The following is a 16,143-nucleotide window of genomic DNA, read 5'->3' as shown; positions in this document are numbered from 1 at the left end:
ACGATCGTTATTCTAGTCGGTACCCGTGCTACGGTATTTTAACCTAGCCCTACCTATTTATATAGAACCTAACGCGTCTAACTTCGTACTAGGCGCTATAATCAGCTAGTATAAGGACCGAACCTAGTAACCCGTGGCGTTCCTATCTAGGAAGCTAAGGGGACCCGAACTAAACTATCCGACGCTAGACACTAAGTTAATAGCGATTATCGAAGCGTTCCGGTAATAACGCTATTATTTAGCGTATAGTTAGACCCTAGTAAAGGTGCTAACTAACCACTTAAACTACCGGTATCTACTAAATAAGCCTCGAATTAAACCTTAATACGCCCGTTAGCTAAAGGAGCTATTAAGCTTTGATTTTAAGATCCGTTACCGCCTAGGCGTTTAGAACCCCGTAGATAGGCTTTTACGGAAGCCGTAGCTTGCTATAGATTAGGCAGATCTTAAAGCGGAGCGGTAGAAACCCGTTAAGGGATTTACTAAGAAGTTTGTTATTAGCCTTATAAGGGCCCGAGGTATACCTAAGCCCTCGGGTCTATTTAGCCTAAAGGATAAGATTATCTTTACCTAAAAGGATAATCCCTTTTATATCTCCTTAGTATTAAAAGATAACTTAGCGGACCCGTGGTCCTATAACGGTTAGGGTACAGTCTACTTTAGGGACCGTCTTTTTATACCGAACTAATTAGGTTTACGCGATAAGGTCCTTTAGGCATTTTATAACGCGCCTATTACGGGCCACTATAGATTAGGTCGGACGATTAAGAGGATTTCCGAGTCTTACTACTAGGAATACCTCTCGCGAGATATTAAGAAGTTCGTGCCTACGTGTGGTATCTATTAAAGGACTAAGCCGCGCTAGTATAAGCCTTTTAGGTACCTAGCACCTTTGCCTATACCCGAATAGCCGTTCTAAGAGATCTTAATAGACTTCGTAATAGGCCTCCCCCCTATAACCTTATAGGGAAAGAAAAGGGATTCTATCCTAGTCGTGGTGTATCGATATACTAAGTACGCGATCTATATCCCCTATAGCAGCTCTTTAATAGCTAAGGGTCTTACTAGTATTCTATAGGTACACGTTTTTAGTATTTACGGCCTACCTAATAGTATCGTTTCGGACCAAGGGTCCCTATTCACTAGTAAGTTCTAGACTACCCTATATAGCCTCCTAAGCGTCAAGCGGCGGTTATTAACCGTGTTCCACCCCTAAACGGATAGCTAAATAGAATAATAAAACCAGAACTTAGAGCACTTTCTACGGGTATTCGGTGCCCTATAATAAGACGACTAGGTTAACTAGCTACCCCTAGCCTAGTTTACTTATAACACCGTATAGTATTTAGCTATCCGGTAAACCCCTTCTATTACGCTAATAGGTTTTAACCTACACGGACTATATAATATATAGATACGTAAGTTAGGCGAGGTTTATACCGCTATAGCTAAGTAAAGGGTAAAGCACCTTATATCGAATCGTAGGGCTATAAAGGTCCTTATTAGGAAAGCCTAAACCACCTATAAATAATACTATAACGCTGGCCGGGCGGCCTAGCGCTTTAAGATTAGCGACTATATACTATTATCCTCGAAGAATATTAAGTAACGTCGCCCTAATAAGAAACTATTAGATAAGTTCCTCGGCCCCTATAAGATTACCTCCGTAATAGGCTAGTATAGGCTCGCCTATAAGCTATAGCTCCCGGAGTCGATAAAGATTTATAACGTTTTCCCGATCTCGCTCCTTAAACCATAGAAATCTTAGGATAGCAGGTCGCCTATACCCGCGGACGTTAAGGTCGAACTATAAGAGTCGGATAAATATAAGGTAAAGGAAGTCCTGGCTTATCGCTATAACAGGAATAGGCGCGAATACCTTATTAAGTAGGCCGGGTATAAGTATAAATATAATACTTAGGAACTATAAAGACACCTCCCTAATACGCTTATCGAGGAGTATTATAATCGAAAAAAGGAAACTAGTTAATAGCGTCGTCGGTGCCCCGTAGGGACTTTTCTTATTTAGGTCTAAGGAAGTAAATAAAAAAAAAATAGAAAAAAGAAAAATTAAAAAAAAAACGCTAACGCCTACCCCTACCCCTAAACTCCCCTAGCCCGATCCTAATAACCACCGTAAATAATCCTTATTTAGTTTTAGCCGGTTTTTTTATAAAGACCAGCTAACTTCGAATTTTATTTAACTAACTAGCCTAGATAGCGGGTAATAATAGCCAGGTAACGCTCCGTTTTAATAAGAGTATCGCGACGCTTCCTCTCCGCCTCCTCCTCCTCCTCCTAATAATAACGCGCTACGGGGTTAAACCCCTTATTATCGCGGGCGTACTTCTTTATAGCCTTAAGGGCCTAGTATAGCTTAATTTAGACCCGGTAGGCCCGGCGCTTATATATATTAGCGGTGCTTTTTATAAAGATATCGGGCTAACTTATAGACGCTTAATTATCTAGACTACCGCCGCCCTATATAGCCACCACTAATATCTTTTATAGCTTCTTAGCTACCCTCTCCGCCTATAATAAAAGCTATATATCCAGTTAATAACCTCGGGAGCGGTTAAAGTAAAGGGGACTATAGCTATATAAACGTACTAACTTATAGTCGCGGCTATTACTATTATAGTAGTAATAGTATTTATCGGATACCTTATTACCGCGGCAGGGCCGTATAGTGATAGGACCGGTAGCGTTATCGCCACGTAGCACTAAGAAACCTAGTACGCGGGCGCACCGCCTATAGGGAGCATAAAGCTCTAGGCCCGACCTAACTAAGATAACAGGACGCACCGGTATCTTAACGCCGTCGCCGTTACTAAAGTCCGAGGGTCTATCGCTAGACCCGTTTATAGATAAAGCGAACTCCGACGATAATAACCTATCGGAGTTAGCTTCCTTATTATTAAAGAGGGTAGCTTTATTAGTACTACCGTTTATAACGACGTCCTAACTAGTATAGTCGAGGACGCCCTCTAGGTCACTAAGGGGCTTAAGAGCACCCTACGGCGAGTTATCACGCCCTAAAAGGAGAGGGCCGGTCGACTTAGTAACTAGAGTAGCCGTAGTAGCCGGCTTCTTAATAGTCCTAACCGGCGTAGCTTACTTAGCTAGAGTAGCCGCTATACCTAGCTACTCGATAGCTTTATCCTCTAAGGAGGAAGAAAACGACGAATCCAAAGATAAATCCGATAACGAGTCCGATAAAGAGTTAGACTACTACTACTACTACTACTACTACTACTACTACTATTACTTAAGAGCAGCCGCTATAGCCACGGCCTTAGCCTTAGCCTAAGCCTTCTTAGCGGCCCGCTATACCTTCTTCCTAGCAGTCTTAGTTATCCCCTTATCGATAACCTTAGGTACCACCTTAGTAGACTTTATACCGGCCTTACCGGACTTCTTAGATTTACCGGCCACGCCGGACTTTTTATGCTTATTAGCTAAAGCAGGGGGCGCTATTATATAATAGTGGTCTGCTTTAATACTATAAGTTAGCCCATGGTCTACGCGAAGGGGGGGCATAACACTTATATAGTAGTGATAATAACGGTGGTAGTGATAATAATAATAATCTACCACGATATTAGCCGGACCCTAAGCCGCCCGCGTTCCTATATACGATATATAAAACCACGTAAAGATAATACATACCCTAATAAGGAGTCGATAGGATAAGTTAATGCCCTTAGTATAGACGGGGGCGGATAACTTATTATTAATAGTGATAGCGTTATTATTATTATAGATAGGTAAATAAGAATAGGTAAGGAAAAGGAAAAACAATAAAACGAGTTAGGTAGACGGAAAAGTCCTATACTAGTATAGGCGTATAACCTAATATAGGCCCTACTTATATTACTCCTTCCCCTTTTACCTAGATACGACTACCTATTATAGGTTTCTATAATACGGTTATTTAGTTAATAAAGGGCGCGTTTAGGGTACTATTATAAAACACGCATCTACGGAGGGGCTCTATTATTATTAATATTCACGATAGATATCACGCCTTATTATTACCCGGCCTTAAGCTAGATAAGTCATAAAAGGGCGACAAAGGAAATAAGGTAAGTTCTTTATTATTTAGGACTATATCGTGACGGGCTTTATTTAGGATAGGCCCTTTATATATATATCTTAGGCCGCCTTAATAATAATAGCAGTATAAAAAGAGTGGATAAAAGGAGTCCTAGAGGATTACTAAAGCAATAAGGACTACGGTTCACTACCTATAAGTGCCACTATTTACCGATATAATACCTGCCTTTAGAATTATAGTTTATCTAGACTAAAGCCCTTTATCGGAGGGGCCCCGGCTAAAGCGCTCGGGGCTTTATTAGGGTATAGTCGTAGTAGGGGTAATAAATAAAGGGACCTAGGAGAGTTATGCTTTATCTAAAGATAACGGGGTCTCCTGGTTTATAAGGATTACGGTTACACTATATAAGGAGGATAGGATTAATTAAAGGAAAGTCAGGCCAGGTTAATAAGGATATCTAGTTTAACTCGGATAGATAAGGAGGGAGTTAGTAGCCCCGATAGGTAGGGTTTAGGCCGGCCTGCCCGTCCCTAGGTCGGGATGGATTAATAGACGGGTCCGGACTAGTAACGGTCACCGGCTCCCGTGGATAGGAGCCTTAGAAGGAGGGGCGTGATATCAGGGATATTCTATTTAAGGGGGTCGGATAGGACTTAGGGGCGGTAAGGAATACGTTAAGAACCCGGAACCGGCCTAAGGTTAACCCTAGGAGATATTTAGGACCGAGTTATGTTTTAGGACTATTAAGTTAGCCTAAGACCTGTTATCTTAGAGCCTTAGGTTATTATATACTAGTCCTAGGGAGGATAGTCACTAGCCCTTAAGTAGGGTGTTTCCCGTTAAGTCCTGAGTTAGAGGGGCTCAACGAACAATCTCATAATCATTCCCCCCCAAGGTCAGCTTCGTAACCTATTCTTATCGTAGTCTTAACGACTCTCTTTACTCCTCACATAAAACCTATAATAAATAGCTATAGGAAAATAATATAAAGGTAGTGTATATAAACACTAAATATAATATATCCGATATAATAACTAAAGGGCTACTAAAAAAGACTTATAATATACTGTGCGGCTATATAAACCTAGGTTATAAAGACGATATACTACCCGAATATAACCTACCGCCTTATAAAGAAATAAAAGAACTTAAATACTAGGTTTTTTACTTATAGATAGGTTTTCCTAGAATAAAACTAAGAAGGGGTTTTTTAATTTTTTCCCTACACGATAATAAATATAGAGGTTTTCCTTTTTTTTTTCCTTGCCTTAAAAATATATAGACTAAGGAATAACTAGCTAAGCTGCACCGATTATATAGGAATTAGCTTACGGGGGGGTGTTAGTACTATACCCAGAAAATAAATATAACTATATACGGTATAGTACGATATACGAAACCTCCTATAAGCCAGAGACTTCCTAAGTCTGTCCGAGTCCCCTAGGGACCTCCTAAGTCCTCCAGAGTCCCCCAGGGACTTCCTAAGTCCTCCAGGGTCCTCCCGAGTCCCCCAGGACTCTAGGTGGACCCACGGACCTCCAGGTAGGCCCACAGACCTTCAGGTAGACCCATAGACCTCTAGGTAGGCCCACGGACCTTCAGGTAGGCTTATAGACCTTCAGGACCTCCGGAATAACCCACGGACCTTCAGGACCTCCTAATACCAAGTCAGTAGCTTGAATAAACCGTAGGAAAGGACTATATATACCAGGCTGCCCGCCTCCCTCTTCCTTTCCTTTTTTCTCTCTCTCTCTGTATCTTACTTCTGCAGTCTTCACAGTCTTCTATAATTTCAAACTGCCTCTTTTCCTCTAGATCTTCCTCTTCCGTTCCATCTCTTCGTGACCGTTGTAAAAATTACTAAGGGTCTCTCTTAGTAATTAATAAATAAGAGGATAATAGGGACTAAGATAAAGGAGTATAGAGCTTATATATTAGTCGCTTTATAATACGAATAGTGTTAATACAGCGGCCGCATAGTGTCTTCGTGGCGGCGGCGCACGTGGAACGAATTTTATTATTATAAGGGTGAAGGGGTTTTTATCCGAAGAGGTTTTCCCCCCTTCTAAAATCTAAGAGGGACTATTACCTAGGAAGGCTAGCCTAGTATTAGCTAAGCGATAATGGAGTAAGAATAGATAAATAAGTAAATAATTATAAATAAATAACTAAGCGAAACTACGCTTATACTATATTATATCTATATAAAATATAATTAAAGTATAAAGAGTTATTTATTATAATAGTTTACGAATTAAAGAAAGGAATAGCCCGGCCTTATTTAATATAATTAATAAGCGCTTAGCAGAGTATAAAGCACTAGTAGCCTATAGGCGAAGACGCTATAAGCGCGGCGCGATAGGTACCCTCCTAATATAAGAGAGAGTACGCGTCTCCCTCGCGCCTAGTCGAGATAGGAGGGGATTCGGCCTTTTATTATTATGGCCCTAAGAGGAGGGAAAGGGTGTAATATTACGGGTTAACCCTTTAGAAGTATAGTCTCGATATAAAGTCAGAATCGCTAATTATTACCTAGTCCCTATACTTATACCACGCGCTGCCTTTATAATATAGTTATATAAACTTAGTAAATTATACACCTCTTTATAACACTTTTGTTTTCTTCTTTAGTTCTAGCTAATATAATTATTCGGCCTTACTTAGTGCAATTAATCTATAAGTAGCTGCTTATAAAGGAGATATTATAGAAAAGACTTAAGTAGCTAGAATTATAGAGTTCTTATTATATATTCAGTAACTAAGCATCGACTTTAAACTCAGACTTTAATTTAAGAGATTAAACGATATCCCTTAATGTATATAATAATAATAGAATCAGATTAGTGGTCTATACACGGCCATCGGTCTGATTATATGCTAATAGCTCTACGATCGCCTCGTTATATCCTGCCCTTAATGCTGCGGCCGACTCGCACATAATTTCGGAGTCGGAATAACCCGTTCCGTGCTTGCTGCAGGCTAGCCTGTGCGACACAATTGTGTTCGACACTATTTGTAACAAGTGGTGCCTCTATAGTCTATAAATGCGTATGATTTTCCTTCCTTATCCCGCCTAACTAAAGATGCCTCGTGCTGAGCTCCGGCATACAGGGCGAAGCCTCGCATTACGTCTTGGTTCAGGTGTCGTAATGGGTGTGACTGGGGCTATATCGAAGGCGTTCTTGTACGGGCTGAACAGGGTCCAGGCAGAGAATCTCGCTTCTTTCCTTAAGCTTCTTGATCAGAGACGATCTGGTGAAAGCCAGCAGGGTCTTCTGACAGGTATGCTCGGAGATGCATCCTCAACACCATCTCTTCTCGAGTCGTATTTTCACTGATAGCCAACCAAGCTGCCTAGTCTCCAATCATATCAGCATGTAAGCAACACACCGTGTTTCGAAATATTCATGAACTCACCTCTTTCAGCCTGGACGACCCTCTCGTATGGGCGGTGCTGCCTTTAAAGTATGCGTTTGACCCTGCCAACTTCAGATGGGGTCTTGGGGCTCACGACATATGCTTCAGGAAGTCCGTGATCACTTTGTCAACTCTGATGTCTGGCGTTCAAGCTGACAACTCATTAAATATCGATAGTAAATTTACATCTTCCTTCTTTACCCTAGGTCAAGTTTTACCCACTTATCGACTGCTTCACTCGCCGCATGGTGGTCTCTTCCAGCCAACAATGACCGAAAGCATTCGCTTGCTCTCCGCGGAGGATCCAAGCCCCCCTCTTGTACCTCATGGGACTGCCTTCACAACTAAGGCCGGCGATACATTCACATCCCCATCTGGTTTCCATTCTCTGCGCAATGCTTGGATTCATGTCTTCCCAGAAGCTTGCGTGCACCAACACCCCGCGCTTGCTCTCCGATATTTCAAGTGGGGCGTATCTCGCCTTATACTCGAGGCGAATCCGGCGCCCCAGCTCGTGCCCATGTTCATCGATGGGACGCAGCATATCATGAATGAGCAGAGGCGGTCGCCGCGCTGGCTACCTCGTATCGGGCGTACAATCCGTGTGGTTTTCGGTGACGCCCTCGATACTAGCCGAGTCTTTGGTCGGCACCGGGCACAATGGAGGAGCCTAATACAAAAGCAAGAGGAGCAAGTCAGACCTGGTGGCGAATATCGCTATCCGGAGCAGCTTAAGCACGGCAGCGAGGCTGTCCAGCTTAGAATTGAAGTGGCAGAGGCTGTGAGGAGCGCTGTTGCTAGTCTCAGAGCTGCGTCCGGCTATTCCCCTGATGACCCCACTTTTGCACTGGCCAGAACCTGGCAGAGGGAACCACCCGTACGTCGCTTTCAGAGCCCAGTTGACGGGAGTATTGTGCACAGAGAGTAATCAGAGTGTCGGAATGAGCCTGACCAAGCAGTAGAGCCCCGTTGGCGTGCCATGATATTGCCTTCTATCTACCGCAGCGAGATAACCTAATAATGATGTTGCATTGAACCGGATATCATTCCTTCCCAGTGTTTCACAAAGCCGGCTTCTGTGCTGCCAATGCTTACGATACTCAGCTGTCAACATATTAACTAACGAAAGGCCGAACTGGTCAACACACAGCTGTTACGTGCATCTCTGACACTGTCCTCCTTGCTTAAGAACAATACATGCAACCATGCCACCCAGACAGGGCGTATCCTCTGGGAATCTACGGAGGTCAAATCTCCGAAGCAACGAAGATGCCGCCCGCCATAATTTTGTCCCACGCTACTGCACCTCCTAGATGGCAGTCATGGCCATATTCACGCTGGTCGCTAGAAGCTCTCATAAGAGCCCTGCGTGGAAGGGTAGGATCTTGCTTGCGCCTGCAAGGCCTGTTGCTGCTGGCGATGCTGTATCATGATATCGTTGAACCAGGGGTGCTTCAGCGCTTCATGGGCACTTAAACGAAGTTCGGGACGCAGCTGCAACATGCGTTGAAGCAAGTCAATCCCTGTGGGATCGATTTGCGGAAGAATCTGGCGTAAATCTTGCGTGGCATACAAGCTGAAGGTCGGCTTGTACTCGGGCAATTGTGTGATGCCCGGCCATGTCCTCTCCGTAGGGGTGCCCATGATGCGAAATATTCGCGTGAGCTGATCCTCATTGGCCGTACCCGGGAACAATGGTCTCCCGGTGTACATCTCCGCCATGATACAGCCAGCAGACCAGATGTCTATGCTCGTGTTGTATGTCCTACTGCCAAGAAGAACGTCGGGTGCTCGGTACCACAAGGTAACGACTTCATTGGAAAAGGTGTTGACCGGGATGCCGAAGGCACGCGCTAGGCCGAAATCACCTAGTTTGAGTTGGCCCTTGCTGTTGATGAGAAGGTTCTGGGGCTTCAAGTCTCGGTGTAAAACCCTGTTCTGATGACAGAAATCAATGCCCCTGAGAAGTTGGTACATGAAAGACTTGATCTGCTGGGGTTTTAGGGCACCTCGGTCCCCGTGAGTGTCCATGTATTTCTTAAGATCGCCGTCCAGAAACTCGAAAACCAGCATGAGTTTATTCTCGGTGTGTATGACATCATGAAGTGCAACTATATTTTCATGCTTCAATTCCTTCATGAGAGATATTTCCCGGATGGCGGTTGAGGGCGTGCCTTCTTCAGAGTCGAGATGAATTTCCTTGAGAGCAACCAGTTCACCGGTCTGCCTATTCCGACCTTTGAAGACCTTGCAGGGGCGAGGAGAGAGAAAGTCAGTGCACGGATACTCTGTGCGCTTTCAAGTGATGCATACTGTAGCGTAGGTGCCTTCTCCGAGCTTCTCCAGCTGCTGAAACGAACTTGGATGCCTCTTTCCGTCCATGTTGGGTCGCAAAGGATATATCCTGCGTAATTTGGTGGTTGCGTTGTTTGGTTCCCCGCCCCTCGTTTTGCCCTGGTTTTATTTAGTAGGGCAGTGGGTGGCTTCTGGGAAGGAAGACCAGCTGTCAGCTAATTAATAGACCGATGCTGCTGCGGTATAAGGAAAATTAGCATAGAAAAGTAAAGACACATCTAAAAGGAAGAGGCTAATTACGTTTTGCGCAACAGGGAGATGTTTTAGTCGAATGCTGCCGCGATAGGGTTTCCTAGATGCTAAAGCGGGGAGAAGAAAATGTTACACTTTAAAGGGAAAATATGGGCAGTTTGTGTGTGTGACGGTGATAATGATTATGGATTAAGCTATCTGTGTGGCCAAAGCCTATAAGCTAAACTATATTATATATATGTTCCAGCCACACTACGCCTAAGCCGTTATAGCTTAACGCCACCTAATAGTATAGCTTACGCTATAGGTGCCCCGCTGTAATTAAACTATAACGTCCTTATTATCCGTTTCTCTATTATTATCACTATCTTTAACCGTTTCTTCCGCTTTAATGGATTCTTAAGCTATATAATTATCTTCGTTATATTTCTTTTTATATAGTTAGTGTATCGTTTAATTAAGCTATTCGAGTCTTAATATAATTTCGTGGTGGCTAGCTTAGTTTATCGCTTATTCTTATTCCAGTTATTATTCAATCTTATTAATCTTCTATACCAGGATTCATATAAGGTCTTCTATTCTGTTTATCGCTTTAGTTTATTCGTCTTTAATTTATTTTCTGATCTATATAAACTAATCTCTAATCTTCCCTATTATATTCTCTAAGCCGCGTTCTATTATTTAGGTTATCTCCTTATATTTATTATTAGTGTATATAATATTCTGTTTATAACGGTGTTATATTTCTCGGATAATTTATTAGCTTAATCCTTCTACTTAGTCTATAATTTCGTTATATTGTTACTCTACGCGGTGATTATTAGTATCCAGTAAGCGAAGGTGGTTTATTAGTTAGTATTCTTATATTTCCGTCTCGGCTTAGGTTTTATTTATAGCTATTATCCGTTCTAGTAATGCCTATATTATATAATAATCCGTCGCTTAGTTATTTATTACTTATATCTAACTATAGATTATATTTCGTGTATATAGAGGTTAGTTATTATATAGCTATTAAGTAAATAGTATCGCTATTTCTCCTAATATCTGTATATACTCCACGTTATTCTTAAGACGCTTTAGGATTTTTAGTATTCTCGGCATAGTATTAATAACTGCCTATACCATATCCCCTTTAGTTAGCCTAGCGTTATTCTTAAGTATATACGCGATTTGCGTGATTCGAGGTATATTAGACACCGAGTAGTTATTATTAATTACTCGGGTAAGTATAAGTTATAAAAATTTAATCCTTAGGAAAGAGTCTGCTTCCTAAATACCGCTTCCCTTAGCCAATTCGTACGCCTAGTCGAGGCGTTCCTATACTACCTTATATCCCCCTTACTTCCATTCCCGTTTATTCCCCTATATATTCCTTAGTTATTATCGGCAAGTGTTAACTTATTCCTTAATATCGCGGTACGCGTTTCGTGCTTAGTTACTCGGCGTGTTTTAGGTATCGTTATTATTATCCGGATTATCGTCTATATTAGTATTAGGAAACTTTAACAGGCCCCTAATTCCTAATAGCAGGCCCCTACTAAGTGGGTTATGACTCTATAAGTTCTCTTATATATAAATGACCTATTTTTCAATACTAAAACGGGGTCTCCCGCTACGTAGGTACAAGCAGTTACATTATGTTAATTAAACCAAACTGCTTAAACTACTTAATTAAGGTTATCGTTAACTACCTAAATACGTGAATACACTCTATGTATCTTATTAGAATAGCTCCTCTAACGCCTTATTGCTCTGCGCTAATTCCTCTATTCGCGTATTAATCGTGCCCTTAAAACGGGCAGGAATCGTGACCTCTTCTTCCTCTTTATTATCTTCGTAGATCCTGTGGCTCTGACGCGGTGCTATAGTCCCAGGCTCGTACATATTAACACTAGGCAGGGCAGGCAGTGCCGTTGATAGAGGCGTAACTGCTTCGTTCCGTTCCTTGTTCTGGGCAATCTTAAACCCCGATAAAAGCCTCCTTATACTATTCCGACCATGGCCCCTAGCGTGACTCGAACTGGATATCTCCAGGGCGCCCCTTAGGCGTCCTTTACCGCGAATTAGTATCGGATCTAAGGGCACCTGGGGATAGGCACCTGTATTAGCAGTTAGAGCTTTAGTATCCCTTTCCTAATAATAGTGGCGATTAAAGGGTCGTTCTATAGCGATAGTTATGGATAGTGTTAATAGAAGATTAGTATAAATATAACTGCTTATACCTATATAGTGGAAGACCCTATTTTAGTATAGAAAAATAGGCTATTTGTATATAAGAGAATATATAGAGTTATGACCCACTTAGTAAGGGCCTGCTATTAGGAATTAGGGGCCTATTAAAGTTTCCCTTAGTATTATCTATTCGGGCTTATTAAATATAAATAATAAAAAGGGTATAGATAATAAGCTAAAAGATAAGTATAAAGGAGAGTTAAAAAGATAAGTATAAAAGAGAGTTAAAATAAAGCGATTAGCCCTTAGCTTTTTATAAGCTATATAAGTTATATTCGTTAATCGGTCGGAAGTAAGTGGTTCTTTTATATTTTAGTAAGTATTAAATTTATAGTAAATACCTTCCTACTTCTTTTATTAGCAGGTATTATTATCTATTAGTCTTTTCGAGTTATAAGGTAGGTGGTTCCTAAAATTAGGCTTATTTATTAACTCCAAGCAGCTTTATTATATTCGGTTATTATTAGATTACTCCCTTAGATACCTATTAATCGTATTCCGCCCCGAGGTTTTAGAATCGTACTAGGTAGTTCCGTCCGTCCTTACGCTATTTTATTGCCACCACTTTACTAATTAGGACCTCTTCTAATATCAGTGGTTAAATTAGAGGTAATACGCGGCCGTATAGGTCTAGGTATACGGGCTCTAAATAGTTAACTAAGATCATATCGTGTATTTTCTAGTTATACGGGAGGTTAAGTCGATATATAAGTCGACCGATTCGTTCCGTGATCGTGAACGGCCCTATGAATTATTATCCTAGTTTTATCGTTATAGTGTAAAAGCTTAGGATTAAGTATCCCTTATATAGTCGTAGGTATACTTTCGTGCCGGTTTCGAAGAATTTAGGTTTATATCGTCGATTATAGTATCGTTTTATTAATATCGCGGCTTCGGCGATAGCGTTTACCGCTTCGATTCTGGCCGTTAGCGGGGTATCCGGGTATCCTATAATCGTTATAATAATATTATTTAACGTAAATCCCTTCACGATTTCTATAAGGCTATATTTTATGGATACTAACCTTATAGTATTATACTTAAATTAGAGCCGTGGTAATGCCTTTTCCTAGTATTCCGGTTTATCTATAGCGTGGATATAAAATCATAGCGCTGATTTAATCATCTAGATAATCCTCTCGGTCAATCCGTCCGTTTATAGGTGGTATACTATTACGTATAGTAGTTCGGTTCCTCTACGTTACTAGAATCGTTTCTATAGTCGTGCTAGGAATTTTAGGTCGCGATCGCTAAGAATAATTTTCGGGATACCCTACTTTGCCTCTAATGGTTTATCTAGGAGCTTATCTACGTATTCTTTTACCGTGTCTATCTTTCGTCCAGGAATTATTAATAGTTTTTTCGAGAATTCATATACCGTTATCAGGATTATATCGTTTCCGTTCTCTATATTTAGTAGTCGCATAATAAAGTCGATAGAGATTATATAGTACGGGCATAGCGGTGGTATAATAGGCTATAGACTACTATAAGGCTTATAATATAGTTTCTAGTATACTTTATATAGGGGACAGCTATTAAGGTAACGGCGGAATTCCTTATACCCTCTATAAATAAAGAATTAATTAAGGAACTAACTTAGCTTTATATAGCCTAGGTAGTTACCGTTATATATAGAGTCGAATATATCCCGTTAGCATAATCTAGGGATATATAGGCGTAGGAGGCTTTCCGACACACGCTAAATAAACCCGTTATCGCGTATCTCGAATAGCAGTCTCGCCTAGTTAACTCCAAGATCTCCATTTTTCCGTGGTATATTCAGTATTTCTTTCTAGAATAGGTCCTTATTATATCCGAGTTAACTACGTTATTTAAAGTCGGGTAATATCTCTATAAGAGTGGCCGTGGGTTATAGAGTCTATATAGGTAGTGCTGCTTATACGCGGATATCAGGTTATATTAAAGGATCCTTATATCGCGGCTATATTATATTAAGTGTGATACTATTATAGGCTATTTTATATCGGTTATAAGGTAGTTTATCGAGTTCCCTTTCTGTCTATAAATCGGCTTCGTATCATGCTAGGAGTCGGCTAAGTACGTCCGGTACGATATAATCTTTTCTAGGCTTATATATCACGCGTATCTCAAACTATAATATATACTCTATAGCCCTTATGATTTTCTTATTCGTCCCTATACGAGATATCGTGTTCGTAATATCTAGTTACCGTGATAGTATCACGATTACTTAATAATCGGTAAAAACGATCACCGGGGGTTATCGGGTATTATTAATCCAGTATACCGTTTTACTCAGAGTCTATACGAATCCCGCGATCTCTAGTTCTATTACTTAGTATCGTTTTTATGCTACCCGCAGGGTACGTAATAAGAATATAATAGGTAAGATCGCTATTCGGGGTGGGTATACCACTTTATCGTTTTATATAATTTTCTATAATATCTTCTTATTAACGTAAAACACTTATACTCTAATTCCCTCTACGGCTACGTTAAAGTCGATAAATAACTAGTTATATAGGTCAAATATCGCTGGCATTATATTACTATATAGCATATTCTTTATATTATTAAACGCCTAAATCTCCCGTCCCGTTAGTATTAGGATATTAATCGATCGCGCATAGGCTATTCATACCTGTTTTAAGTTTCGTTTTACTATAGACTTTTTCTAGTTCTATTTCTTATTCTCGTCTCGGGATTCCTTAACTCTACGATATTATTTTAGGAGGTTAGCTTTATATACTTCTAGTGGCTCTATTCGTATCGCGAAGCGGGGGACATAATATCTAAGTAACGTTACCAAACCGATCTAGTATTCAAGGTGCTTAAATATCTTAGGAAAATCGATATTTTTAATTACTTTAATCTTCTCTTCGGGTATTAACAGGCTCTATACGTTAACTATCTTACCTAGCACCATTACCGATAATATACCTATAAATAATTTTTCGGGTCGGATTAAAATATTATATTATCGAAACAGTCTAAATACTTCGTCTAGATATCATCGATATTCGTCGAATTCCGTGCTACTTACCACGATATCGTCGTAGTATATTATCGCCTCGGTACCGTATAGTAGGTTATCTATTATACGTGACACGTATACGTTTAAGTTTTTAAATCCCATAAACGGATATTTAAATATAAATTATCCTTCTAGTATAAAGATAGTGAATACCTATTAATAATCGGGGTGGATTTACTATTAATAATAAAAGCTAATAGCATCGAGTACCATAATCTATTTCTTACATGCTATATATTATAGGATCTCGTCTTATATACGTATCGGGTATACGTCGGGTATATTCGTGTCGTTAAATAGCCGCATATCGACCACTATACGTCCCTTACGTTTACCATTTTTAATATAATATATAACGAATACTAGCCAGGAAAAGGGTACTCCGTGCATTATTCTATAGGCCTTTCCGTCTACTTCTAGTTTTTCCACTATCTATTTAATCACCGCCCGGTGTTCTATATTCGTAGGGTATATCCGACACCTCTTAGGGATATATTCGTGCTAGTCTGGACGCAGGACGATCCTTATATACAGGTCCTCTAGTACGCGAGCAAATCCTTTATGCCTAAACACGTCCTCGTAATAGTCAATTAGATCCTCTAGGTATACTATACCGTTGTATTTATAGATATATACTCCCGTATAATATATAACCGTATTCCTCTGGATATCGGGTAAGTCTTATATAATATATCTAGAGTCCTTTAGTGTTTTATTCTCCTATCTAGTTTATCGCGTCTCTCTAGTCTCGAATATCGGTTCGGCGATCTAAGTATTAGTGGATTAGGCTATATAGTTCGGTTCGATTAAGATTATATATCCTAAATATATTCCGGGAGGTAGAACCTTTTCTGTTTTTATATCGTTA

The 16,143-nt window shown here is 40.5% G+C and overlaps 2 protein-coding genes across 2 annotated transcripts; one reads left to right on the top strand and one right to left on the bottom strand.

Moving 5' to 3' along the window:
* Nucleotides 1-7,140: 7,140 nt before the first annotated feature.
* On the top strand, nucleotides 7,141-8,402 carry ACRALDRAFT_2109669 (uncharacterized protein; the record flags this gene model as incomplete). The annotated part of the gene is made up of 4 exons (XM_071023430.1): nucleotides 7,141-7,382; nucleotides 7,408-7,434; nucleotides 7,484-7,585; nucleotides 7,652-8,402. The coding sequence occupies 4 exons, from the start codon at nucleotides 7,141-7,143 to the stop codon at nucleotides 8,400-8,402; spliced, it is 1,122 nt and encodes a 373-aa protein (XP_070873744.1).
* Nucleotides 8,403-8,818: 416 nt separating this feature from the next.
* On the bottom strand, nucleotides 8,819-10,184 carry ACRALDRAFT_2048931 (uncharacterized protein; the record flags this gene model as incomplete). Its single annotated transcript, XM_071021558.1, has 3 exons — nucleotides 10,070-10,184; nucleotides 9,788-10,005; nucleotides 8,819-9,760 (listed from the first exon to the last, which is right to left on the bottom strand). Exons 2-3 carry the CDS (start codon nucleotides 9,854-9,856, stop codon nucleotides 8,819-8,821), a joined length of 1,011 nt encoding a protein of 336 aa, XP_070873743.1. The 5' UTR covers nucleotides 9,857-10,005; nucleotides 10,070-10,184.
* Nucleotides 10,185-16,143: the final 5,959 nt, after the last annotated feature.

This window comes from Sodiomyces alcalophilus, assembly GCF_042370955.1.
Source record: "Sodiomyces alcalophilus JCM 7366 unplaced genomic scaffold ACRALscaffold_6, whole genome shotgun sequence".
NCBI lineage: Eukaryota > Fungi > Ascomycota > Sordariomycetes > Glomerellales > Plectosphaerellaceae > Sodiomyces > Sodiomyces alcalophilus.
Note: the sequence above shows the minus strand (reverse complement) of the source record. Positions and strands in the feature narration are given on the sequence as shown.